The sequence below is a fragment of the Callithrix jacchus genome, chromosome 4, assembly GCF_049354715.1.
Source record: "Callithrix jacchus isolate 240 chromosome 4, calJac240_pri, whole genome shotgun sequence".
NCBI classification, from domain to species: Eukaryota; Metazoa; Chordata; class Mammalia; order Primates; family Cebidae; genus Callithrix; species Callithrix jacchus.
Window position 1 is genome coordinate 35,052,654 of NC_133505.1, and position 24,185 is coordinate 35,076,838.

The following is a 24,185-nucleotide window of genomic DNA, read 5'->3' on the forward strand; positions in this document are numbered from 1 at the left end:
AAACCAAATCTATCATCACTCTCCCTCTGGAGCCACGGCTAAGGAGGCTCAATGCCCAGTTAGTGGCTTTCAAACTCCCTTACAAGTGAGGCATCTTGTGAATTAGAACAAGCACTGCTGCTAAAATCCCTAACGGCCATATAGCAATGCGAAAAAAGGTATCAAACGTAATTTTCTCATTTAATCTTCATCAATTGTTGGCACCAAAAAAAAAGGAACAGTAAAGAAAAACTAGACTGCTGTAATTAGCATGTGTGATAAATACCTCAGACATTGAATCATAGCTTCTGTAAGTAAATAGTTTCTGGCCCCCAAGATGAAAGGTTAAATAATGCAAGGTGTTTGTAAACAGCAGCACAACTTACACCGGAAACTAGAGCACTTTCTCACCAAGCAGAGTACATCAAAATTTGCTCACCTCTTTCAGTCAACATTCTGCATGACTAGAGTTGGGGGCGGGGAGGCGGAGCTAGCTATCTTTTCTACCAGCCGAATCACACCCCTCCTATCACTAACCCCTCCTCCTCAGCTCCTTCACACCTCTACCCAGTACCAACCCCTCCCCAGCCCCATCACCTCTTCCCCGGCCTCATCACCTTATCCACTTCCACCAAAATCACAGATCTGATAAGCTTCCAGCAGCACGCGAGCAAAACAGGGAGGCTATAATACAAAAGTCCGCAGTCCCTACACAAACACTACACCAGCCGAGAAAGTCAAGTCACAGCCCCAGAAGTGAAAAGAACCGACCTTGGCTCTCAGTTAATCAGCGTTTATCCGGCCCATGTGTTGCGGTCGGATCCCGTGCGAAAGAGCCAAGGACACAAAGGTGAGCAGTAGAGTCGCGGTTCCAGCTCTCTCCCGGCTCCCACTACAGCGGGGTGGGTAATTTTGGTAAATTTCGCCAAGCAGGGGCAGGATAAAGAGCATTTGGAGTCTACTGCGGGGAGAACTTACCTAATCCCTGAATGTTAAAAGGCCAAAACACCACTAGTCGGAAGTGACGTGCCAGCTGAGTCCCGCAGGTCCGCCACGTAATTGGCCGCCGCCACAGCTAGCCACCCTCTCACCGGACTGGCCCGAAGATAGGAAAAGTGTGAAAGTCCACAAGCCGCCCTCGCCCCGCCCTCCTCAGCGACTGCCGGCTGCACCGGGGAGCGGCGGCGCCTGGCCAGGGTCGGGACCTGGAGCCTGGACGAGACAGGCTCGCCGACCCCGGCGCCCGTCCAGCGCCCTGCGGGCAATGGGCTTCAGCGCTCGAGCACGCGCATGCGCGGGCCTCTTTCTCCAGAGGATTCCTCGGGTCACCTGGACGCCAGCATCTCGGCCACCTGCACCTCCGGGTCCCTTCTCGGCCTTGATTCCTCCTGCTGGTTCTCATCGCCGGGCCTCTTTCTTCTTCCGCAGGCACCACTAGACCCTGCTGCGACCGCCTGCCGACACCCTGGGTTCCACTGACACCAGCCTCGGTGCGGCTTCCGCTTCCGGCGAGTATTGTGTGTCGCGCCGCGGGGCGGGGGCGAGGGGAGGAGGAAGGAGGGAGGCAGCGCTCCGGCGGCTCCGCGCCCCGCACTCCCGGACCCGAAGCCGGGAAGGTAGGTGCTGTCCCGCCACCGCGCCCGGGCCTGGGGCCTGCCCCCGCCGGCCGGCTCCGCACGCCGCGTCCCAGCGCCCCGCGACTGCGTCACCGGCCCCCTGCACGTAACCACAGCTGCCTCCGCCCGCCTCGGGCCCGGGCGGACGTTTTGCCGCCCCGGCGACGTCAGCGCGTCCGGCGTTGCTTGGCTACCCCGCCGTTCCCCCGTCCCGCTGCTGCTCACCTCCCCGGGTGAAACTCTGACGCAGTCACCGCGGGTCTCGGCTGCGTCATAGCGGCGGGCATCCCACCTTCACGTCATACCTCTTCCTCACCTGGACACGCATCCCTCCCTACCCTGTCAACCACGACGTCTCCTCTTTCCCTTCTCTAATCCCCCTGCCCCAGATCTGGCGGAAGAAGGTGGAGATGGGGGTGGGACAGAATTATGGACCCCCGCTCAGGAGAGGGTCGCAAGGTGGGACACCCTGAAGAGTGGTAGAAATAAAATGAGTATGTCCCTGAAGTTTGCCCTTCAGCTGAGACACAAGGAGTAGATGGAGAGGAAGGACCAACCCAGAGGCACTCAAGGTCTCACTATGGCTATAGCTCCAAGTCCTCGCTATTCCTCCCTAACCCTTTCCCCATTTCCCTCACCACTTCTTTGCCAGTCTAGATCGTCCTGGTGCATTACTGTGCATACAGTTCTACTCAAGTGAGGAGGCCACCTAATTTGTAAAAGACTGAGGAAGGGGTAGAGTCACCACTAGTTAAAGGTGGATTCCCACAGGTAGAGAACAATCATCTGACTGAACTTCTATTGCTGACAGAAGAAATTCAAGTCCAAAGAAGTTATCAGCTCCTACTCCAAACCAAACACATTTGTGTGTGCCAACCATATATACGGAAACAGTTGTTAACCCACCTCATTACATGGCCACTTATCTCTCAGCACATTGATCTACCAAATTTCCTTCCTTCCATTAGGTCCCTGGATAAAGATGGGGGTCAGGGGGAGAAAGGGTTACGGGAATAGATAAATCAACTTAGGATGGATTGGGGGACCAACCTTCTGTTTCATAAATCTCTCTGATGTATTTCCAGTTCTTCTGAGGCTGCACTTGAGGGAGATCTGATTGCCTCTCTTCTGTCTCTTAATTCCCAACCACTTCAGAACCCATCATGCCCAGGCATTAGTTATCAATAGCTATATGATACACTATGCCCAGGCATTAGTTATCAATAGCTATATTGAAAGATTCCAGTCACTACAAATAGACATGTTCCTCTCTTTTCAAGAAGTTGTTGGCCTGGGCTCAGTAATGTACTCTTTAATGTAGTTGCCATAATTTATCAGTTTTCAGCAGTTCTAAGTGTCCAAATGCACACAACAGAAATGGAATGTTGCATGAAACATTTCATTCCAAGAAGAGGGCATACTTTCTTTAGGCTAGTCTGATAAAAGGAAGAACAATTTCAGATTTTCCTGAAAAGAGGTTGTCACCTTTGCCTCATTCATTCCATTTATCACACTTTAGAACAGTGTTATCTAACCCTTTCAATTTGAGGACTCTTTTTGCTTATCTGTGGTGACTGATACAACAAAAATTATGCCCAGACCTTTTTTTGTTCAAGCTTATCAGCTATCATTAGTGTCAATGTATATTATGTCTGGCCAAAGACACTTCTTCCAATGGGCCTGAGGAAGCCAAAAGGTTGCATATCGTGAGAGAACAATGTCAGAGAATGAAGCTTAGACTCCAGTGGACTTATCATAAAGCTCTTACAACATTAAAATATGACTGATATAAGAAATGTTAATATTTTTATGACTTTTTTACTCCCAAATTCCTTTCTTGTCTATTAGAAGCATATGTCAAACTAGGATACAGTGATCTGGAACTATTGGTTCTAAGATACAAGTGGAATGAGCCTGGATCAGAAGAAGTATGCTGAGCTAGAGTTGAAGGAAGCTTCTCTTTCTAACGAGAAGGCGGAGGTAAGAGACAAGATGGATTAGGGGTTGGATGTCAGTTTACTAACAAAAAAAGTTGATGGTTGGGAGTCACAAGTTTTGGAAGTGGAGAAACAAAGAGGTTGAATTGATTGGAAGAGAAGATGGAGAATAACAAGATGGGGCAAAAATTTGGAGTTAGGACTTAACATAGGGGTAAATGTCAGGCCAGGGATGCAAAAATAAATAAATAAAACGTTCAATTAACATTTTTATTTTCTCTGTGTCCTTCCCCACCCCCAAGTTAAATTATGGCAGAGACAAGTCTGTTAGAGGCTGGGGCCTCTGCAGCCTCCACAGCTGCAGCTTTGGAGAACTTACAGGTGGAGGCAAGCTGCTCTGTGTGCTTGGAGTATCTGAAGGAGCCTGTCATTATTGAGTGTGGGCACAACTTCTGTAAAGCTTGCATCACCCGCTGGTGGGAGGACCTAGAGAGGGACTTTCCTTGTCCTGTCTGTCGAAAGACATCACGCTACCGCAGTCTCCGGCCTAATCGGCAACTAGGCAGTATGGTAGAAATTGCCAAGCAGCTACAGGCCGTCAAGCGGAAGATCCGGGACGAGAGCCTCTGCCCCCAACACCATGAAGCCCTTAGCCTTTTCTGTTATGAGGACCAGGAGGCTGTATGCTTGATATGTGCAATTTCCCACACCCACCGGGCCCACACCGTTGTGCCACTGGACGACGCTACACAGGAGTACAAGGTGGGGAACCAGACACATGATGTCAATGTGGGTAAAAAGGAAGGACCGCAGAGGATGACAGATACTCCCTATGTAGAGATTGTAAGCTCCTACTACTCACTCCGTATTCCCCTCAGAGCTGCATGTGCAGCTGCACACAGTGTGTGTGATGAGTTGTCCTCTAGCATGAAAAAGGACAATGGTGAGAATTGCCCTAAAATTTCTCTCCGACTTTTGCAATACATATGAATCTTATGGGTGAATATTGGTATGTGTGGTCTTGGAAGATACCATAATTTTCATAAATGAATGAAACCACATGGAGAAGATTAAACCTGGGAAGAACTGAAAAATAGTCTGGTTTTCATTCTGCCTATCTGCTCAGAATGTTCCTTGTTTTCACACTGGTATTGGGAATAGGTAATATCACTTTAGACTGATACTCACCAGGCTAAGCTGAACCATTCTGTTGTTTGCAGCTTCTCCAGGTAATTGGTAACATGGCATATCGTTGAACTTACTGCTGAGACACAGGAAAATGTTTAAATAAAGGAAACGAGATATTAATGTGTTAGCATCTTTTTGTATACTTTGCTTAATTATTTTAGTCTTGAAAGTAAGATTTCAGGTAACTTACAGTATAATAAGTTTTTATTTTAGGTGGATAGAGGTGGATGGGAAGACAGGTTTAAAGAAAGGTATTAGGGTACAGAAGGTTGCTTTGATGGTAATAGGCAGTTGCCTCAGTAAGAAGATGGAAAGATTTGAGGAAAGACACAGAGTTGATGACAACTATCTCAGATTCTGTAAGAGGACAGTTGGGTGAACAGAGAAGGTGATGTGGACAGGCTGGTGGCAGGAAGAGGGACTATAGGAAGTTGACATCCCAAATTACAGGCAAGAAAGGAAGTCAGATCAAGAGGCAGTAAGGTGGTTAGGAAGCAAATAAATGGTTTAAAACAAATGGTTTAATCTCTGAATGATAGATGTATCAGTCAACCCCAAATGTCACCACTCCCACTTCCTCCCTACCCTTCAGGAAAAACTGCAGAAGTGTCTGGAGCCCCTGGAACAGAAGCTGCAGGAGATCACTCGCTGCAAGTCCTCTGAGGAGAAGAAGCCTAGTGAGCTCAAGGTAAAGGCAGGCAATCCCATGTAGGCTGCTCTGAAGGGTATTGCCTCTGAGGGAATTAACTATATATAATTTAATCCACCAGTTCTGGTTCATTAGAAAAATGCAGTTCCCTTAGATGAGAACATGTACTGGAAAAAAAAAAAAAAAAAGAAAAATGCAGTTCTCAGCAGGGCATGGTGGCTAACACCTGTAATCCCAACAATTCTGGAGGCCAAGGTGGGTAGATTGAGCTCGGGAGTTTGAGACCACCCTGGGCCACATGGTAAATCTCATCTCTACTAAAATACAAAAAAAATTAGCTGGGCGTGGTGGTGTGCACCTGTAGTCCCAGCTACTCAGGAGGCTGAGGCAGGAGAATTGCTTGAACCTGGGAGGTGGAAGTTGCAGTGAGCCAAGATTGCACCATACTCCAGCCTGGGCAACAGAGCGAGACTCTGTCTCCAACAAAAAAAATAAGAAAAATGTAGTTCTCTAAAAAATGATGGCATTTTATTAGGCTTAATCGTCATTAAAGATTGTACTTAAATTACTTGTCATGAATTAAGCATTAAGAGGGATTTAAGGGAAAAGAACAGACAGATTATCTTACGTCTGGTTAGCTGAGAGAGTTCGTGCCTCTTGGTCTCCTTTTTTAAAGCAGCAAAGGAGGCTCTGTGCTGAGAAGGCAAGGATGGGAATTTCTTAGAGGAATTGAAGAGAGGAGAATTTAGAATATTCACTGGGGAGAAAGGGAAAAGGAGCTGACCAAGAATCTCAGAACTATCCAATGACATTAGGACCACATTCTTATAACTCAAGTAAGCTAGATGATGTTGGTTCCATCCTAGAATGTTCTTCCCCTCTCCATCCTCCACCATAGGATCTATTCATCTCTCTGGTGCAGTGAAAACCACTTCCTATGCAGCCTTTCCTGACCCTTCAGAAATTAAGTTTCTTAATTTTCATGCAGTTTTGCCCCTCTTTTATAGCATTGCCTTATTTGTAGCATGGTATTTTGGTGTCTGTCTTGTTTCTTCGATTGAACAGTGAACAATTATCATTTGTAGCAAAAATAATAACTAGAATTGAGTTCTGTGCATTAATTCATAAAGTGTCCATGATAATCCAGATTTATAGGGTTGTTAGTGTCTTAAGAGTTCAGGCCAAATTGGGTAGGTGAGACATAGAAAAGCTACAAAAAGGGCAAAGAGAAGGAAATCCTGAGATCATCTTTAGTAAAATGTAGGGGTAAACTTAGATATTCTTCAAGGTAGGTATTATTAAATACACAGAAGGAAATGGACTTTCCTTACACAGAAGGAAATGGACTTTAGATAAACATTTAGTCCAAGATCATAAAGCCAGGAAGTGGGAAAACCAGGAATACTAGTTCTTCATGAATCAGTAAATATTTGTTAAGCTCCTGGTTTAGGCCGAACCCTGTACTTGACACTGAGGAACAATGATGAGCAAAAACACAGTTCCTGCCCTCCTTGAGCTTAAAGTTAAATGGAAAAAATAGGTAATGGCACAAAAAGCACAGCTGTAAGTTCATAAAAAGACAACATAGAAATTTGGCCTCATTAAAGGTTTCCCAAAGAAGTAATGAGTTTTTAAGAATGGCCATTTAGGGTTCGCCAGAAATTAAATACAAGTTTTAATTTGCAGAAACAAATATTTAAATGAATGACAACATTTCATCAGAAAGCAAATACTATTACCTAGTGCTTTATACATTTTACCAAAGTAAGCATTTGAATTTTTTAAAATTTGAACGAATTTTGGTTACAAAGGTGAACTTTTAAAAAAGTTTTTTGTTCTTTTAAAGGCCTTCTGAGAAACCTAAAAATATGAAAATGGGGCTTATTGCTAGTCATTAACTCTCTTTTTCATGTTGATCACCTTCTTGAAGGTAAAGGATACAGAGGGAAATACACTTTTTTTAAAAACCTTCTGAGTGTTTGAACAGAACTGTCGTGTTTTTTAAATTGTAAATTGTCATTTCAGTGGCCTCTGAAACTACCACCAGCATTCCTCTTGCAACCATCTGAATTCTCTCTCCTCCCTTATCAGACTCAATGCCCCTTTTAAAAATAATTTTTAATTATGCTAACTGAAAATTACAGGTAAAATAACCTATATATGTAATTTTAAATTTTAAAGAGTCTATCATGTCCCAATATAATATAACATATAATGAAACATAATTGATGATAAAAGATGGTATGTAGTATTTGGGCATGACTACCCTGAAAGAGTAGTTTACAGTGTAGCCAGTTATATGCTTGCACCTATATGTATCAGCAATGCAATAAATACAAATTCAGACTGAGATGGATATGTGTCAATGTGATTGAAATACCATAGTAGCTTAGCTGTTGGTGATATGATTTTTTATAATAATCACTTTCGGTAAAATCCTAAGTAAAACAAAATATAATTTTGAGTTTTATTCAGCTATTGCTAAAAAATTCATGTCTAGTAAAACCACGTAAGAATTACTCTGTGCTTATACTGTTAAAATGGCATTCAAGCCCAGGCCTATGTTTTTTAATATCCAGCAGAACAAGGGCCGGGCGCGGTGGCTCAAGCCTGTAATCCCAGCACTTTGGGAGGCCGAGGCGGGTGGATCACGAGATCAAGAGATCGAGATCATCCTGGTCAACATGGTGAAATCCCGTCTCTACTAAAAATACAAAAAATTAGCAGGGCATGGTGGCGTGTGCCTGTAATCCCAGCTACTCTGGAGGCTGAGGCAGGAGAATTGCCTGAACCCGGGAGGCAGAGGTTGCGGTGAGCCGAGATCGCGCCATTGCACTCCAGCCTGGGTAACAAGAGCGAAACTCCATATCAAAAAAAATATATATATATATATCCAGCAGAACATTAGAAAATGTTACAGGTCAATTCACTATGCCGGGTTGTCTCACACATTGGAGGAGTGCTAGCATACTTGTCAGGACTTCCCCAAACATGGAAAACAAGAATATGCGTCCATTTCCAAAATATTTTCAGAGGGAGGTAACACCTTCATTAAGAACCACTGCCCTACAAATACAGTGAAAAAAAAAGAGATTACAGGTTTATAAGAGGAAGAGCCTTTTTGCTTCCTTTTTATCACAGTCATGAATGTTAAACTTACACCCATACATCACCCCTAAACAAACGCACATGCATGCACACACATGTACTCATGCACTCACATACACAAAAAGGCTGTGTTTTATTGAGGGCAACTGTGAGAATATATTTTGTTCAGATGTGCACTGAGAAGGCAGCAGTGGAAAGTGAAGCAGCAAGTGGCCCTGAACTAGAAAGAGCTAGTCAGCCTCTGCTAGGAACTAGCTTGAATCCACAAATGCCATGCTTGTCATCCCCATCCTGGCTTTGCATCCTCACTCTGTCTTCACACTCAGGCCTGCCTTTTGTTCCCTATCCACTTCTAGAATCCCACCCTCTGCTGCTCACTTTGCTTCATCATCAGTTACATGATGCTTGAGGAATCTTTCTTTGGGGAGATCACTATTTGTTTTAGTGGAGATGCAGAAGAGAAGATACACTGATAATTCTCAGAAAGTATTGTGGCTGGTGTTTGAGTCCTATGTTATAAAATTTCAGGAAGGGCTTAAGTCTACTGCTGGCTTAAAGAAATCATGTTTCAAATTTCAAGCAGCTAATTACTAATAAACTTCTGGAACCTGTTCCTGGGGTAGGAATTGCCAATTCTCTGAAGTGACTTGAAACACTTTAACAAGTTCAGCCCTGAAATCTACATATGTATATTTTGTAACAACCCATTATTAAACTCTTAACTGATTCTTATACTTTCCCAGTTGGTTCTCTGGTTTTTATCTGGTGGATGTGTTGCAATATGCAAAGAATGACAACTTTTAACTTTTAGTATTTGTACTTTTCGTTGTGTTGTTTTTGTTGTTGTTTGTTTTGAGACAGAATCTCACTCACCCAGGCTGGAGCACAATGGTGATCATAGTACACTAACTTGAACTCTAGGATTCAAGCTTTGAGACAGAATCTCACTCACCCAGGCTGGAGCACAATGGTGATCATAGTACACTAACTTGAACTCTAGGATTCAAGCCATCCATCCTCTTGTCTCAGCCTTTTGAGTAGCTAAGACTGCAGATGTGCACTACCACACCCAACTACTTTTCTTAATTTTTAGTTGAGACAAGGTCTCATCATGTTGCCCAGGTTGGTCTCAGACTCTTGGCCTCAAGTGATCCTCTCACCTGGGCTTCCTAAGCACTAAGTTTATAGGCATGAGCCTGTACTTTCCTTTTTTGACAGATTGAATTAACTAGAACTTTACAGTCAGTAACAACACAGCTATCTCTGGTATCTGTAATAGTGAATGTCATATCATTGAGTTTTTTATCTTAAATTAAAAATACGTATGTATCCCTAATGGTCACTGCCAAGTCATCAGTGGGGGGTGATGAGGATGGAGCCATTCTTTACAGAAGGAAATTCCAATGAAGCAGAAAATGAGTGTTCTGTTAAACCTTTTTTTTTTATTTATTTGTTTATTTATTTTTAGATGGGGTCTCTATCTGTTACCCAGGCTGGAATACAATGGTGCAACAATCTCAGCTCACTGCAACCTCTGCCTTCTGGGCTCAAGCCATCGTCCCACCTCAGCCTCTCCATTAGCTGAGACTACAGGAATGCACCACCACACCCAGCTAATTTTTCTATTTTTTGTAGAGTTAGAGTTTCACCATGTTGCCTAAGCTGGTCTCGAACTCCTGAGCTCAAACAGTCCAGCTGCCTCAGCCCCACAAAGTCCTGGAATTACAGGCATGCATCACCACACCCAGCCTTTGTTAAACCATTTTCAATGAAACTGGAAGTCTCTGTTAATTCATACATATGGTGGATGAGAGAAAGGCTTCCTTTTAACCCACTGACCCTGCTGATAGAACATCTTCCCTCTTTTCTCAGAGACTAGTGGAAAGTCGCCGACAGCAGATCTTAAGAGAGTTTGAAGAGCTTCATAGGCGGCTGGATGAAGAGCAGCAGGTGTTGCTTTCACGACTGGAAGAAGAAGAACAGGACATTCTGCAGCGACTCCGAGAAAATGCTGCTCACCTTGGGGACAAGCGCCGGGACCTGGCCCACTTGGCTGCTGAGGTGGAGGGCAAGTGCTTACAGTCGGGCTTCGAGATGCTTAAGGTTCGACCTTTGCCCCTGCCTAGCCCCTCAGGTCAAGCGCAGTGTAGCTTTGCACAAGTTGTTCTGTCAGCCTGGGATGCTCATTCTTCTGCTCTGCTTCCCTAAATCCAGTTCTTCTAGGTATACTCAAAGGATTTTTGCTACAGAAAAGCTGATCTGATTTCTCCCATCCCCTTCTAATCATTTTTGTGTTCTTATGTTTTGTCAGCAATTATGTGCTTAATATGTTCTAAAGAAAAAATTCAGTCTTGAGGGAAGTCTAGTCTGAATTAGTGAAAACCTATTTAAAATTTTGTAAATGCAGTTACCATTACTTTTAAGTCCTGAAATTTTATTTATGTAGTGCTGAAAAAGAACAGAAACATATTTTAAAGGATACAGGCATACCTCAGAGATACTGTGGGTTCAGTTCCAGACCACTTCAATAAAGTGATTATCTTGATAAAGCAAGTCACATTAATTTGTTGGGTTTCCTAGTGGAATTGTAATCTTTTTGATGGTGGACGGTCTTGCATCAATATTGATGGATCAAGATGGTGGTTGCTGAAGATTGGGGTGGCTGTGATAATTTCTTAAAATAAGACAACAAAGTTTACTTTTGACTCTTCCTTTTATGAAAGATATCTCTGAGCATGTGGTGCTGTTTAATAGCGTATTATTCACAGTAGAACTTCTTTGAAAATCTTTGAAAACCCGCATCTGTAGTTACTTACTCCGCTGAAGTCACTAAAAGTCATCCATGAGGGTTGGAATAGACTTCTTCTAAATGCCTGTTGATACTGATATTTTGGCCTCCATTCACAAATACAAATGTTCTTAATGGCATCTAGAATGATGAATCCTTAGCAGAAAGTCTTCAATTTACTTTGCCCAGATCTATCAGAAAAATCACTATTTATGACAGCTTAATGAAGTATGTTTATTAAGTAAGACTCAAAAGTCAAAATTACTCCTTGATCTATGGGCTGCCAACTGGATGCTGTGGTAGCAGACGTGAAAACAACATGAATCTTATTTTACATCTCTATCAGAACTTTTGGGTGATCAGGTGCATTGTCAATGAGCAGTATTATTTTGAAAGAAATCTTTTCTCTGAGCAGTAGGTCTCAACTTAAAATTTTCAGTAAAGGGACAGGCATGGTGGCTTATGCACCCTGGGAGGCCGAGGCAGGTGGATCGCCTGGGGTCAGGAGTGTGAGTTGAGCCTGGTCAAGATGATGAAACCCCATCTCCACTAAAAATACAAAAATTAGGCCAAGCGCAGTAGCTTATGCCTGTAATCCCAGCTGGAGGCCAAGGCAGGTGGATCACCTGAGGTTGGGAGTTCGAGAACAGCCTGACCAACATGGAGAAACCCTATCTCTACTAAAAATACAAAAAAAAAATTAGCCGGGCATGGTGACACATGCCTGTAATCCCAGCTACTCAGGAAGCTGAGACAGGATAATCACTTGAACCCAGAAGGTAGAGGTTGCAGTGAGCTGAGATTGCACCATTGCACTCCAGCCTGGGCAACAAGAGTGAAACTGTCTCAAAAAAAATAATTAGCTAGGCATGGTGGCGGGGGCCTGTGATCCCAGCTACTTGGGAAGCTGAGGCAGGAGAATCGCTTGAACCCAGAAGGTGGAGGTTGCAGTGAGCTGAGATCATGCCATTGCACTCCCTCGAGTGACAAGAGCAAAACTCTCCCCCTAAAAAAAAAAAAAAGTTCCCAGTAAATGCTAGGCATGGTAGCTCACACCTGTAATCCCAGCACTCTGGGAGGCCGAGGTGGGAGGATTGCTTAAGCCCAGGAATTCAAGACCAGTCTGGGTAATATAATGCCACCCCATCTCTACAAAAAGTAATTTTTTTAATTAAAAATATTCAGTATACCATGCTGTAAACAGATGTGCTGTCATGTAGGTTTTGTTGTTCCATTTCTAGAGCACAGGGAACGTAGATTTAGCATAATTCTTAAGAGACCTAGGATTTTTGAAATGGTAAGTGAGCACTGGTTTCAACTTAAAGTCACCAGCTGCCTTCTAATAATAGAGCCATCCTGTCCTTTGTAGCTTTGCAGCCAGGCATTGACTTCTCTCTAACTCTGAAAGCCCTAGATAGTATCTTCTTGAATAGAAGGCTGTTTTCTTTACATTGAAAATGTGTTGTTTAGTGTAGACACATTCATCAGTAATATCTAGATAATTATAATCTCTTCATAATAATCTCTGGATAATAGTCTCAGCAAGATCTTCTGGATAACTTACTGCAGCTTCTGCATCAGCACTTGCTTCTCCTTGCACTTTTTTGTTACAGAGATGGTTTCGTTTCTTAAACCAACCTACCTAACTTTAAACTTTTCTTCTGCAGCTTCCTTACCTCTCTCAGCTTTCATCGAACTGAAGAGAGTTAGAGCCTTGCTCTGGATTGGGCTTTGGCTTAAGGGAATGATCTTATATCTAGATCACTAAAATTTTCTCCATCTCAGCAATAAAGCTCTTTTCACTTTCTTATCATTCATGTGTTCACTGAAGTAGCACTTTTAATTTTCTTCAATAACTTTTTGTTAGCATTCACAGCCTGGCTTGCTGTTTGGCACAAGAGGCCTGTCTTTCAGCCCTTCTTGGCTTTCAACATGCCTTCCTCACTAAGCTTAAACATTTCTAGGTGTTGATTTAAAGTGAGAGACACGTGACTCTTCTATCACTTGAACACTTAGAGGCTATTGTAGGATTATTAATTGGTGTAATTTTATTTTTATTTATTTATTTATTTTTGAGACGGAGTTTCACTCTTGTTACCCAGGCTGGAGTGCAATGGCGCGATCTCGGCTCACCACAACCTCCGCCTCCCGGGTTCAGGCAATTCTCCTGCCTCAGCCTCCTGAGTAGCTGGGATTACAGGCACGCACCACCGTGCCCAGCTAATTTTTTGTATTTTTAGTAGAGACGGGGTTTCACCATGTTGACCAGGATGGTCTCAATCTCTTGACCTCGTGATCCACCTGCCTCGGCCTCCCAAAGTGCTGGGATTACAGGCATGAGCCACCACGCCCAGCCTAATTGGTGTAATTTTAATATTGTTATGTCTCAGGGAATAGGGAGGCCAGAGGAGATGGAGAAAGATAAGGGAATGGCTGGTAGTGGATCAGTTAGAATACATAAAATATTTAACATACTTATCGATTAAGTTTTTCATCTTATATGAATGCAGTTCATGTAAGTTCCCCAAAACAATTACAGTAGTAACATCAAAGATCACTGATCACAACTCATACTAGATATAATCATGAAAAAGTGTGAAATATTGTGAGAATTATCAAAATGTTACAGAGACATGAAGTGAACACATGCTGTTGGAAAAAACGGTGCCAGTAGACTTGCTCGACACAGGTTGCCACCAACCTTCCAGTTGAAAAACACACAGTGTCAACAAAACACAGTAAAGCAAAGTGCAATAAAATGAGGGAGCCTGAAATTATGTATAAATAATAATTTGCTTTTGATATGTAAATATTAATAATACCTCTAAAGTGTTTGAAATAGTTTGTTCTCTTAAGTAAATGAATGATGTTAGCAAAACTGTAGGGAACATATTTTTTAATCTTAGAGATTAGATTACCAGCATTTCAATCAGTGAGGCTTCATTGTACATTTATGTTATGTATTGCTTGGTATTTATTCCTGTGTCCTTTCATGTATGTGTGTTCTGCTTTCCACATTAAACTGGGAAATCCTGTGGGACAGAGATTTGTCTTCTTTGTCTTCTGGACCCCAAGTATTCACAAATCAGTATTAGCCCTCAGTTATTAATGTTTATTGTTTCTTTTTTTTTTTTGAGATGGAATCTTGCTCTGTTGCCCAGGCTAGAGTGCAGTGGCATGATCTTGGCTCACTGCAACCTTTACCTCCCGGGTTCAAGCGATTTTCCTGCCTCAGCCTCCCAAGTAGCTGGGATTACAGGTGCACACTGCCATGCCCGGCTAATTTTTGTGTTTTTAGTAGAGATGGGGTTTCACCATGTTGGCCAGGCTGGTCTTGAACTGCTGATCTCAAGTGATCTACCTGCCTTGGTCTACCAGAGTGCTGGGATTACAGGCATGAGCTACTGTGCCTGACCAGCTAATAATGTTTATTAACTAATGCAAGACAAGGGATGCCAAATGGTAACAGGAATGTGTGATTTGTTCCTATGCCACCAGTCCGGAACTCTCTGTACTGATCCTCAAGGAGACTGAGATATGTGGTTGGTACTTGGGGGACAGAGTAAAGACTGACACAATCCCTGATTCTTGTAGGGAGCTCCCAGCACCCTTGAAGAGCAAAGACAAACATAAAAGAAATAATTGGGAAGTGATATAAATGACCAGGTTTCATGATGACCAAAAATTGAAAGTAGGGATTAGGTTGAAAGAAGTACATTCAGGTCCCTCTGGAGCTCTTCTTGCATTGTGTGACCCTCAGTTTATCCTACGCCTATTTTGTAGCTGTGGAACTTTGGGGAGGAAAGGGAACCTTTTGCATTCAGGACCGTTGACTACCAGGACCAATATTGCTTTCTTTTCTCCTTCCTTCTAGGATGTCAAAAGTACCCTGGAAAAGTAAGTGATTGTTATATCTCTTTGAGTGAGTTAGGTCTTGGCTTAGAGAGGAGGGGTACAGTCAGGAGTTTGGGTCAGGGATTAGATTGGGAAAGTCATGTAGCATCTGGGCAGGGTATGGGAGAAGGTTCATTGACCCCATGAAGCCAGGTAGAGAACAAATTATTGAGAATAATAATCCCTTTTCCCCTGTAAACGTCAGGACTCCTTGAGAAGGAGAATGATAGGCAGAACCAGATTCTACTGTGCCAGTGGGTGGAACTGTGTCCAAACAAGATGGCAGGAAGAAGGAGTTCAGAGAGCATGAAGGACAGTCAACCATTTGCATGAAATATAGGAATATTTTTAGAAAGTTCTGAGGCTCACTCTCAAAATTAGGATCTGTCCACAAGATCATAAGGCTCTCCTTGGATTACTAAAAGAAAGCAAAAGGTGAGCTCTTCATGGAGGAGGAAGAAAGAGGGAAGATAGAGAATTTCATTTACTCCCTAAAGATGTTAACATCTGAATAGTCACTTGGCTGGAGCTTCCCCCTGACTCCACCCTTTCTTCCCTGTCTCCCTATCCTTCCTAGATGTGAGAAGGTGAAGACCATGGAGGTGACTTCAGTATCCATAGAGCTGGAAAAGAACTTCAGCAATTTCCCCCGACAGTACTTTGCCCTAAGGAAAATCCTTAAACAGCTAATTGGTGAGTTGTTACCAAAAGGAAACTAGAAGGAAACACTAGAGAGAAGAAAGCTTTTAGGTCTTACCTTATATGGGTTTGAGTTATCCCATCTCTCACTTTTCTTACTCCCACCCACACCTACCCCTTTACCTGGCTTTTACTGTCACCCTGAGTTACAGAACTTGGAGTGAGAGGAAGCCTTAAGTGTTGTCTACTCTTAGGTCAATACTTGTCTATAGGGACCCAGAAAGGTTAAATAATTTGCCAAAGTCACCGGGTAGAGTGATTATATAATTTACCATGTAAACTTGCATAACCTTGAAAGGCTGGGTGGCTCACACCTGTAATCATAGCACTTTGGGAGGCCAAGGATGGAGGATTACCTGAGGTCAGGAGTTCAAGATCAGCCTGGCCAACTTGATGAAACCCCATCTCTACTAAAAATACAAAAACTAGCCAGGTGTGGTGGCACGCACCTGTAATCCCAGCTACTCTGGAGGCTGAAGCAGGAGAACTGCTTGAACCCAGGAAGTGGAGGTTGCAGTGAGCTGAGATTGTGGCACTGCACTCCAGCCTGGGGGACAGAGCGAGACTCCATCTCAAAAAAAAGTAAAGTGAAAGGGAGTATCATTATATTAATGTTAATATGCAGGGAAAAATAGTCATAAAGTCATAAACGAGGCCAGTTCTCAGAAAATAGACACATGGTCACTCTATCCCTAGGCCATACGCTGTCTTGCTCTGCATTCTTCTTAACACTTTCCATTTTCTCTGGCTCTCAGGCTGTACCTTGTACTTGTCTACATAGTAAAATAAATGATGATGTCAGAGGGAGATGAAGAGAAGACCAGGCGGGAACCTAGATTACCAGCCCCTGCAGAGTCAAGAGATTATGTTTACTTCAGGGTCAGTGTGAGAAATGAGCCATTGCTTTCTCCCCTGCCTTAGGTGACACCATGGATTGAGAAAGTTAACCAAACCGTGTTGTTCTGGGGACCTTTAAGGGACCAGGCTCTGTAAGGCAGGCTGGAAGAGTGAGGCAGGGGCGTTTAGCTATTCCCATCCTCATCTAGCTCCCCACTCTGGCTTCTCCCGCCAGCGGATGTGACCCTGGATCCTGAGACGGCTCATCCTAACCTAGTCCTGTCGGAGGATCGTAAGAGTGTCAAGTTCGTGGAGACAAGACTCCGGGATCTTCCTGATACACCAAGGCGTTTCACCTTCTACCCTTGCGTCCTGGCTACTGAGGGTTTCACCTCAGGTCGACACTACTGGGAGGTGGAGGTGGGCGACAAAACCCACTGGGCAGTGGGTGTGTGCCGGGACTCTGTGAGCCGAAAGGGCGAGTTGACTCCACTCCCTGAGACTGGTTACTGGCGGGTGCGGCTATGGAATGGGGACAAATACGCAGCCACCACCACACCTTTTACCCCTTTGCACATCAAGGTGAAACCCAAGCGGGTAGGCATATTCCTAGACTATGAGGCCGGCACACTGTCTTTCTACAATGTCACAGACCGCTCTCATATCTACACTTTCACTGATACTTTTACTGAGAAACTTTGGCCCCTCTTCTACCCGGGCATCCGGGCTGGACGGAAGAATGCTGCACCACTTACCATCAGACCCCCAACAGATTGGGAGTGACAGGTTGGGATGTGGGAATAACTGGGGTGAGGCAGGGTCAAGTGCTACGGGCCTCCTTCCTGTGTCCTGCTGGAACGTCTTCGTGTCCACCTGGTTCCAGTCCCGAATCATCTTGGAGAAACACCTCAGTTTCTAGGATGGTTTTGGGTGGAGGGAGAGGTAGGACTGGGCTGGATGAGAGAGCACAGCTGTGTCTCCCTCCTGTCAGGGCAAGGAGCTGGTTCCCAGAGGATTATCTGCCCTGAAGTCCATCAGGTTTTCTGTTGCACAAGGAAGGGTTGGGAAGGAAGGAGAGGCTTTTCCAGAAACAAACAAAAAAAAATCTGTGAGGGTCTGACTTTCTCAAACCAGAGGAGGAAACAGAAACCCCTGCACATCTTTTAGGGGGTTCTTTGACCCAGGATAGTCTTGCTTCTTGAGGTAGATCACAGGAGTCTGTACCTCTAAATTAAAGAAAGATGAATGACAGATGCTCTCATGGGTCTCAACGTTGAAGAGTTTTTCTGAGGGCAGAGGTTGGACATCAACAAGGTTAGAAGATCAGGGAAGTGGGTAAAGGAACAAGTTCCTAGAGATTAACAAAGGGGAAGGAGGTTTTTTGGTCTTCCATTCCAAGGGTAAGATTGCCATTATGGGTAGTATTGGCCAGAGGTAGGAATGTGGAAAGGAGAGGCTGAAAAGAAAGCAGAGGAGAACCCAGGTCCCTGCCTCAGCCTTCAGCAGAGTTGGCTGATTGCCTGCCTCTTTACACCAAGAAGTCAGTCACCTTGCTCCTCTCCAGAGCCAAGGTAGAAGAGATCCTGCAAGACATATCTATCCTTTCACAGTTTTCCCAAGAGAAATTGGAAAGGAGAGTCAGGTATTAGAGGAAAGAGAAAGGTTTGTATCCAAAGCCCTGGCCGTAAAGAATGTTATGAAGTAGCTACTCCCAAATTGTCAGCCTTGTTACCTGGCCAAGGTATCCAAGCCAGAAAGGAAGAAAGGTAATAGAGTCTTCCTCACCCTAAGGGCAGGGTAGAAGAGGGTGATGTATAGGGAATGGCCAAATAGGCAACTTTCTTTGGCCTGTGTGCATCTGTCCTGGAACTGGTGTTAACAAAAGCCAGGCTTTTGCTTGTTTGTTGCCATCCCTCACCCTTTGCCATTTCCCTTTTCAGAGAATGTAAATGATTTTCATGTTAGGCCAAAATAAACAACTTATAGGGTACATATGTTGTCATAAAAGGTAAAAGTGATGCATGCCAAACCAAACTAAACTAATTTGGATTATCTGCTGTTTGGGTAATCTTCACAGAAATGACTGAGAAGAATCTGCAGTTTATTGAGGGCATTTCAGTTCCTCCTACCACCTCAACAGGACTTTGTCCAGACTCTCCTCCTCTTACCTTTGTGCCTTGATTGTGGTTCTTTGTGGCAAGATACTTTGGTTGGTTAAAATAATATGGAACAAAGGATCCACTGAAGTGATCTCTGTGTTGTGTGGTAATTTGGTGATAGCCTTGTACTGATGTGTAAGAATCACTGGGTGTTAAACATGCATGTTCCTGGGTCTCACCCTTAGTGATTAGTCAAGGTCTGGGGTGAGCCTTGGCATCTACATTTTATTTTATTCATTTATTTTTGAAACAGAGTTTCACTCTGTTGCCAAGGCTGGAGTGCAGTGGCATGATCTTGGCTCACTGCAACCTCTGCCTCCTGGGTTCAAGCCATTCTCCTGTCTCAGCCTCCCAAGTAGCTGGAACTATAGGCATGCACCACCACACCCGGCCAATTTTTGTATTTTTAGTAGCAATTGGGTTTTTGCCATGTTGGCCACGCTGCTCTCAAACTCCTGAACTCAAGTGATCCGCCTGCCTCAGCCTCCCAAAGTGCTGGGATTATAGGTGTGAGCCACTGTGCCTGGCCTGCATCTATATTTTAAACACACCTCTCTCATTTGAGTCTGAGGACCCCTGTGAAACTAGTTCCAGAGGTTTCAGCCATGTCTTTCCTCCCAGCTGGAGCCCTGCCTGGCACCACATCTGAGAGGGAAGAGAAGTCTTCCCTCTCCAGACTAATGCTGCCTCCCCATCTCAGGGTTCATTCATCTTCTACCCCTCCAGCTCACATCCATCTGCTTTTGACCTCAGTAACTGATAGTCACTATGAGTCACAGGACATCAGACAGAAGAAATGGAAGACAGATGAGGGAGGGGTGTGAGGTGAATGTCAGCGTGGAGAGTGGTGTGAAGTTTCAGGGGCAGGGGATGCTGTTGACAGATTTCTGTGCTGTACCTAAGCCTAGGAGTTAGAAACCATTCACTCAGAAAGTGAGGATCACCTACTGTGTGTCCAGCACTGCATAACAGGAACTGGTCTCTTTGGTAAGTGGAAAGGTGGGAGTAAGCTGTGCTTTCTGAGGACCCAGAGTCCTTTTGCCTCCCTCCAGCACCCTCATGATCCTTCTTTCACCCCCACTGGCACCAGTGCTTTTCTCTGTGCCTTCCCTCTGTAGATCTTTTTTTTTTAATCCAAAATGTGTTTATTGAGATAGTTTCCCACTCATCTTGATTCAGAGTGTTTTTAGTGCTGCTTCCTCCTGAAAGAACATCCCTCTGTAAGCTTTGCTTTTCCTCCTGTAGGCTGGCAGAGGACAGTGGAGCAGCCAACACACAAAACTACCGTTTGTGCATGGCTGAAGACAGTGGTGACTTTATAGCATCCTGGGCATTTCACATCCATGAAGTAGGAATTGGGGCTCTGCACCAGGCGTTTCTTCTTGTGTTTCCTCTTCTCTTCCGGAGACGGATGAAGGAGATCCTTTGCTAGAGGCATGTTCTCGTGCGTAGGTCCTCACTGCCGGAAAGGCCCTCTGTAGATCTTACAGGCATCTGCCTCTGACTTCAGGAGAGTAGGGCATAAGCTCTAGCTGTGTATAAATTGCTCATAACCATCTCCCCAAACTATCTGCATAGAGACCAGGCTTCGGTCCTGAAAATGTCTAGCCGATTTAAGAACTTCACCTACTCCACTGGGTCCCTAGGTAATATGAGTGGTCATGAGCTTGAGGAAGACACAAACACTGAAAACTTATAAAGGGACCCTGGGCATGGATTGCTGGGGATTGAATTTGGAACAGATGAGTCTGTGAGGCCGCGGGGAGGCGCCTGAAGCCTCGGGGACTACGCTTCCCAAGAGGCCTCGCGCGGACGCCCGGGCGGGGCTGTGCGAGGGGCGGGGCTGCGCGCGGCCCCAGAGCGCTTAGCTGATGGCGGGGCCGGTTAAGGACCGAGAGGCCTTTCAGAGGCTCAACTTCCTGTACCAGGTGAGTCTGCGACAAAGACCCCACGGAACGATGCTCCGCGCCGCAAGCCCCAGAATGTCCGCTCCCCTCCCACAGGCCGCCCATTGTGTCCTTGCCCAGGACCCCGAGAACCAGGCGCTGGCAAGATTTTACTGCCACACGGAGAGGACCATCGCGAAGCGGCTCGTCTTGCGGCGGTGAGAGCCATGGGGCGGGTGGCGGGCGGGAGGAACGCGAGAGGGAGCGCGGGCCCGGGACCACTGCCTCCTCCGCCCCCAGGGACCCTTCGGTGAAGAGGACTCTCTGTCGAGGTTGTTCTTCCCTCCTCGTCCCCGGCCTCACCTGCACCCAGCGCCAGAGACGTGAGTGCTTCTGCCGAGGTGGACGATTGCGGAGCATTGTGGGTGGGGTGGGGTGGGGTGGGGTGGGGGCGCTGGAGACCAATAGCGCCTTCCTCCCTCTAATTGGATGTTGAATGTGAAATTCGCAGGAGTCTTCCTTCTTCAGGTTTAGATTAAATTGCTAACTCCATTGCACAAACTAGGGTTTGGGCTTGGCTTTTTTTTTTTTTTTTTTTCCAGCGTGGGCAGTAGAGAATAGCTGTTAAGAGGCAACCCCACCCATGCACAATAATAGATGCTACTTGGCTTTGCGGAGGACATGAGTCCCATCACCGTCATTGATTAAGCAAATATTTATTTTCTAAAATGTGTTAGGTACTGTGCTAGACTCATTATTCTCATTGAAATTCTAATTGTTGAAAAAGACTTTAACTGGGGGAGTAAAATGCTCACTTACTCATGCCAGTGGTGGTAAAGTTCATGATAGCAAAGAGAGTGAAAGATGGAAGTTCTTGGCATGTGTTAGGACTCTGAGACAAGAGAGCTGTTAAAACGTGCGCTTTGAATGAAGATACCCCCCACAACACGGCTGTTTATTCACCTGGGTGCAGGTGGGCTGAGGCCAAAAAGGGCGTCAGCAAAAGGCGGTGGGTTAGGAGTTGGTTTTATAGGTTGGGACAGATTTTTTGGGAAGGGGGCAGGGGTGTTATGGGATCGGTTACAGTGGTGGGGGTAGGGGCGAGGAGTATACATTACCATAAATTCAGTTACAAAGGCAGGTGGGAATAGGCGTTAGAGTAGTTAAGGTGGTAGGGTGGGGCGGAGGGATATTCACAGAGCAAGAACAGTTAAGATGGCAGGGTGGGGTGAGGAGTATTCACATTATCATAATAACAGTTAAGATGGCAGGGTGGAAAAAGAAGCTTCATGTCCAGGGGAAGCTCGGAGTCAGGCAAACGCAGTGGAGGTTGCGGGGGGCAATCAGCCGAGGCAGGCAGGACTTAAGACTTTCTGGGTCCAGGCTTGCACATGGTGGCCTGACAAGAGCTTGTGATGCTGTCAAGGAAATGAGAGTTCAGGAGGCTGGAGTTTGAGGTAGGAGGGCAAGACATGAGGCTGGAGAAGGAAACGGGCCAGTTCTTGAAGTCTTGTTAGGGAGTTTGGACTTTATCTTAAAGAGTTCCAAGAAATTGAAGGAGCTTATACAGGGGCCTGACACCATCAAACGTCCATTTAAATTGGAGGTGTGGTGGGGGAGCAGGGATACCTACTGAAAAACACTGGAGGCAGAACTGGCAGCAAGAGACCATTACTCTGAACCTGGACACTCTTTTTCCCATGTCCACCCTAGGCTGCAGGGGACAGCGCTGGACAGTACAGACCTGCCTAACATGCCAGCGCAGCCAACGCTTCCTCAATGATCCTGGGCATTTACTCTGGGGAGACAGGCCTGAGGCCCAGCTGGGGAACCAGACAGGTGAGAGATGAGGGTGAAAATGGAGGACAACCCAGAGGACAGGGACTATGGGAAACAAAGAGTGAAGAGGACACATGGACAGGTCCTGGGTTGGTGTGAGAGGTACCACAGTCAGAAAACTGATTCTGCACCTCTGATTCTGCTCATTTACCCAGATACTAAACCACTACAGCCCTTGCCAAACGCAGCCCACTCCACTCCAGCCCACCTTCCTGAGGAGAAAATGCCGACTCAAGGTTCCAGTCACCAGTGATGGATTCGTCCCAGCTCCCAAATAAAGTTTGCTTGTTTTACATTTCATGATTCTGTTCTGTGGGTATTTCAAGTCTTAGTTCCGTTTTCTTATGTTTCTGTTTGTGTTTCTTGGTCGCCTTTGTAATCCCACCATGCAGGGAGATCCTAATTTCCATAGACCACTTGACCCCACTCAGCAGCTCACATTTCCAAGGTCATGGCCCCAGTTCCCTATCAATGACCTGAGCCACCTTAGGACATTCCAAGTTTAGGTAGCCATGACTGCTGACTAAAGAGCTTGAGAGAATAATGTCACTGCTGTCGTCTTCAAACAAGGGGGAGAATATGGGGCACTGGAGAGTGTTCATATCCTCTAGGCCCACTCAAGAGTCAGAAAAGGCTCAGGTCTTTTCCCAATCTCAAAGTTGTCTTTAATAAAATTCTAATAAAGGAAATGGTGCAAACCTGAACTAACAAGGTCAAAGGTGCTAACAAAGGACACTGACACATTTTGCAAGGATATTTCATAGGTAAACTCCCAGAGTTTTCTTAAGAATAAACAACTAAAATGTCTTCTTTGATATCCCTAGAAAACCTACAGTACAGAATTCCTAGACTGACCTTTTTGCTAATTGCCAGCTAATCAGGTTACGCCAAAAGCATACAAAATTTACTATCCCCAGAATGCAGTTTTCTTTCTTTCATTTCTCTTAAAAGCCCTGTGTTTGCTTATCGATTGCTGTATAAAAATCACTTCATCAGGCTGGGCACGGTGGCTCACGCCTATAATCCCAGCACTTTGGGAGGCTGAGGCGGGTGGATCACAAGGTTAAGAGATCAAGACCATCCTGGTCAACATGGTGAAACCCCATCTCTACTAAAAATACGAAAAAGTTAGCTGGGCATAATGGCACGTGCCTGTAGTCCCAGCTACTCAGGAAGCTGAGGCAGGAGAATTGCTTGAATCCAGGAGGTGGAGGTTGCGGTGAGCCGAGATCGTGCCATTGCACTCCAGCTGGGTAACAAGAGCAAAACTCTGTCTCAAAAAAAAAAAAAAATCACTTCATCATGTTGGAGCTTAAAAAAATAATTTATTATTTCCTCCACTTCTGTGAACTAGGAATTCTGAAAGACTTTGGCTGGGCGGTTCTTCTGTTCCACAGGATATCAGAGTTACATAGCTGCATTTAGCTGGTGTCTGGTAGGTGGTCTGGAAGACCCAAGAAATTTCACTCACATGTTTAGCACCTCATTGCTTCTCCAGGTAGCCTTGCTCCCTAGCTAGCTTTGATGTTCTCACAGCATGGCTGTCTCAAGGTTGTTGTGTTTCTTACAGCACCTCTGGCTTCTACAAAAGCATCCCAATATGTAA

General features: G+C 45.0%; 3 protein-coding genes and 1 pseudogene across 8 annotated transcripts in view; 2 read left to right on the plus strand and 2 right to left on the minus strand.

Annotated features, from left to right (window-relative positions):
- Positions 1-1,468, minus strand: part of TRIM26 (tripartite motif containing 26) — a 113,912-nt gene extending 112,444 nt beyond the window's left edge. The window contains exon 1 of the mRNA XM_035297427.3: positions 958-1,468. The gene's annotated coding sequence lies outside the window, so the exon portion shown is untranslated. The remainder of the gene's footprint in view (positions 1-957) is intronic.
- On the plus strand, positions 1,128-18,945 carry TRIM39 (tripartite motif containing 39). Of its 3 annotated transcripts, none has more exons than XM_078368466.1 (8): positions 1,128-1,487; positions 3,444-3,575; positions 3,835-4,294; positions 5,313-5,408; positions 10,350-10,580; positions 15,140-15,162; positions 15,737-15,852; positions 16,931-18,945. In XM_078368466.1, exons 3-8 carry the CDS (start codon positions 3,842-3,844, stop codon positions 17,476-17,478), a joined length of 1,467 nt encoding a protein of 488 aa, XP_078224592.1. In that variant the 5' UTR covers positions 1,128-1,487; positions 3,444-3,575; positions 3,835-3,841; the 3' UTR covers positions 17,479-18,945. The 3 variants fall into 3 exon arrangements, with proteins under 3 accessions (XP_078224592.1, XP_078224591.1, XP_008992343.3); XM_078368465.1 differs by having other exon boundaries at positions 1,128-1,469; XM_008994095.5 differs by lacking the exon at positions 1,128-1,487 and adding an exon at positions 1,504-1,595.
- On the minus strand, positions 18,940-21,158 carry LOC108591413 (small ribosomal subunit protein eS27 pseudogene; annotated as a pseudogene). The gene has a single exon (XR_013533867.1). The product of XR_013533867.1 is annotated as a small ribosomal subunit protein eS27 pseudogene (transcript).
- On the plus strand, positions 20,712-22,874 carry RPP21 (ribonuclease P subunit p21). Of its 3 annotated transcripts, none has more exons than XM_008994097.5 (5): positions 20,712-20,782; positions 20,858-20,958; positions 21,041-21,123; positions 22,454-22,579; positions 22,735-22,874. In XM_008994097.5, the coding sequence occupies exons 1-5, from the start codon at positions 20,726-20,728 to the stop codon at positions 22,830-22,832; spliced, it is 465 nt and encodes a 154-aa protein (XP_008992345.1). In that variant the 5' UTR covers positions 20,712-20,725; the 3' UTR covers positions 22,833-22,874. The 3 variants fall into 3 exon arrangements, with proteins under 3 accessions (XP_008992345.1, XP_008992346.1, XP_008992344.1); XM_008994098.5 differs by having other exon boundaries at positions 20,882-20,958; XM_008994096.5 differs by having other exon boundaries at positions 20,712-20,958.
- Positions 22,875-24,185: the final 1,311 nt, after the last annotated feature.

What these genes read in the sequence shown, in the direction of transcription:
- TRIM39 (XM_078368466.1), top strand. Translation starts at nt 3,842, where the DNA reads ATGGCAGAGACAAGTCTGTTAGAGGCTGGGGCCTCTGCAGCCTCCACA. An exon ending in ACGCTACACAGGAGTACAAG is followed by an intron (nt 4,295 to 5,312) that starts GTGGGGAACCAG and finishes CCTACCCTTCAG; the next exon opens with GAAAAACTGCAGAAGTGTCT. An exon ending in CGGGCTTCGAGATGCTTAAG is followed by an intron (nt 10,581 to 15,139) that starts GTTCGACCTTTG and finishes CCTTCCTTCTAG; the next exon opens with GATGTCAAAAGTACCCTGGA.
- RPP21 (XM_008994096.5), top strand. Translation starts at nt 20,726, where the DNA reads ATGGCGGGGCCGGTTAAGGACCGAGAGGCCTTTCAGAGGCTCAACTTC. An exon ending in AAGCGGCTCGTCTTGCGGCG is followed by an intron (nt 20,959 to 21,040) that starts GTGAGAGCCATG and finishes CTCCGCCCCCAG; the next exon opens with GGACCCTTCGGTGAAGAGGA. An exon ending in CTGCACCCAGCGCCAGAGAC is followed by an intron (nt 21,124 to 22,453) that starts GTGAGTGCTTCT and finishes TGTCCACCCTAG; the next exon opens with GCTGCAGGGGACAGCGCTGG.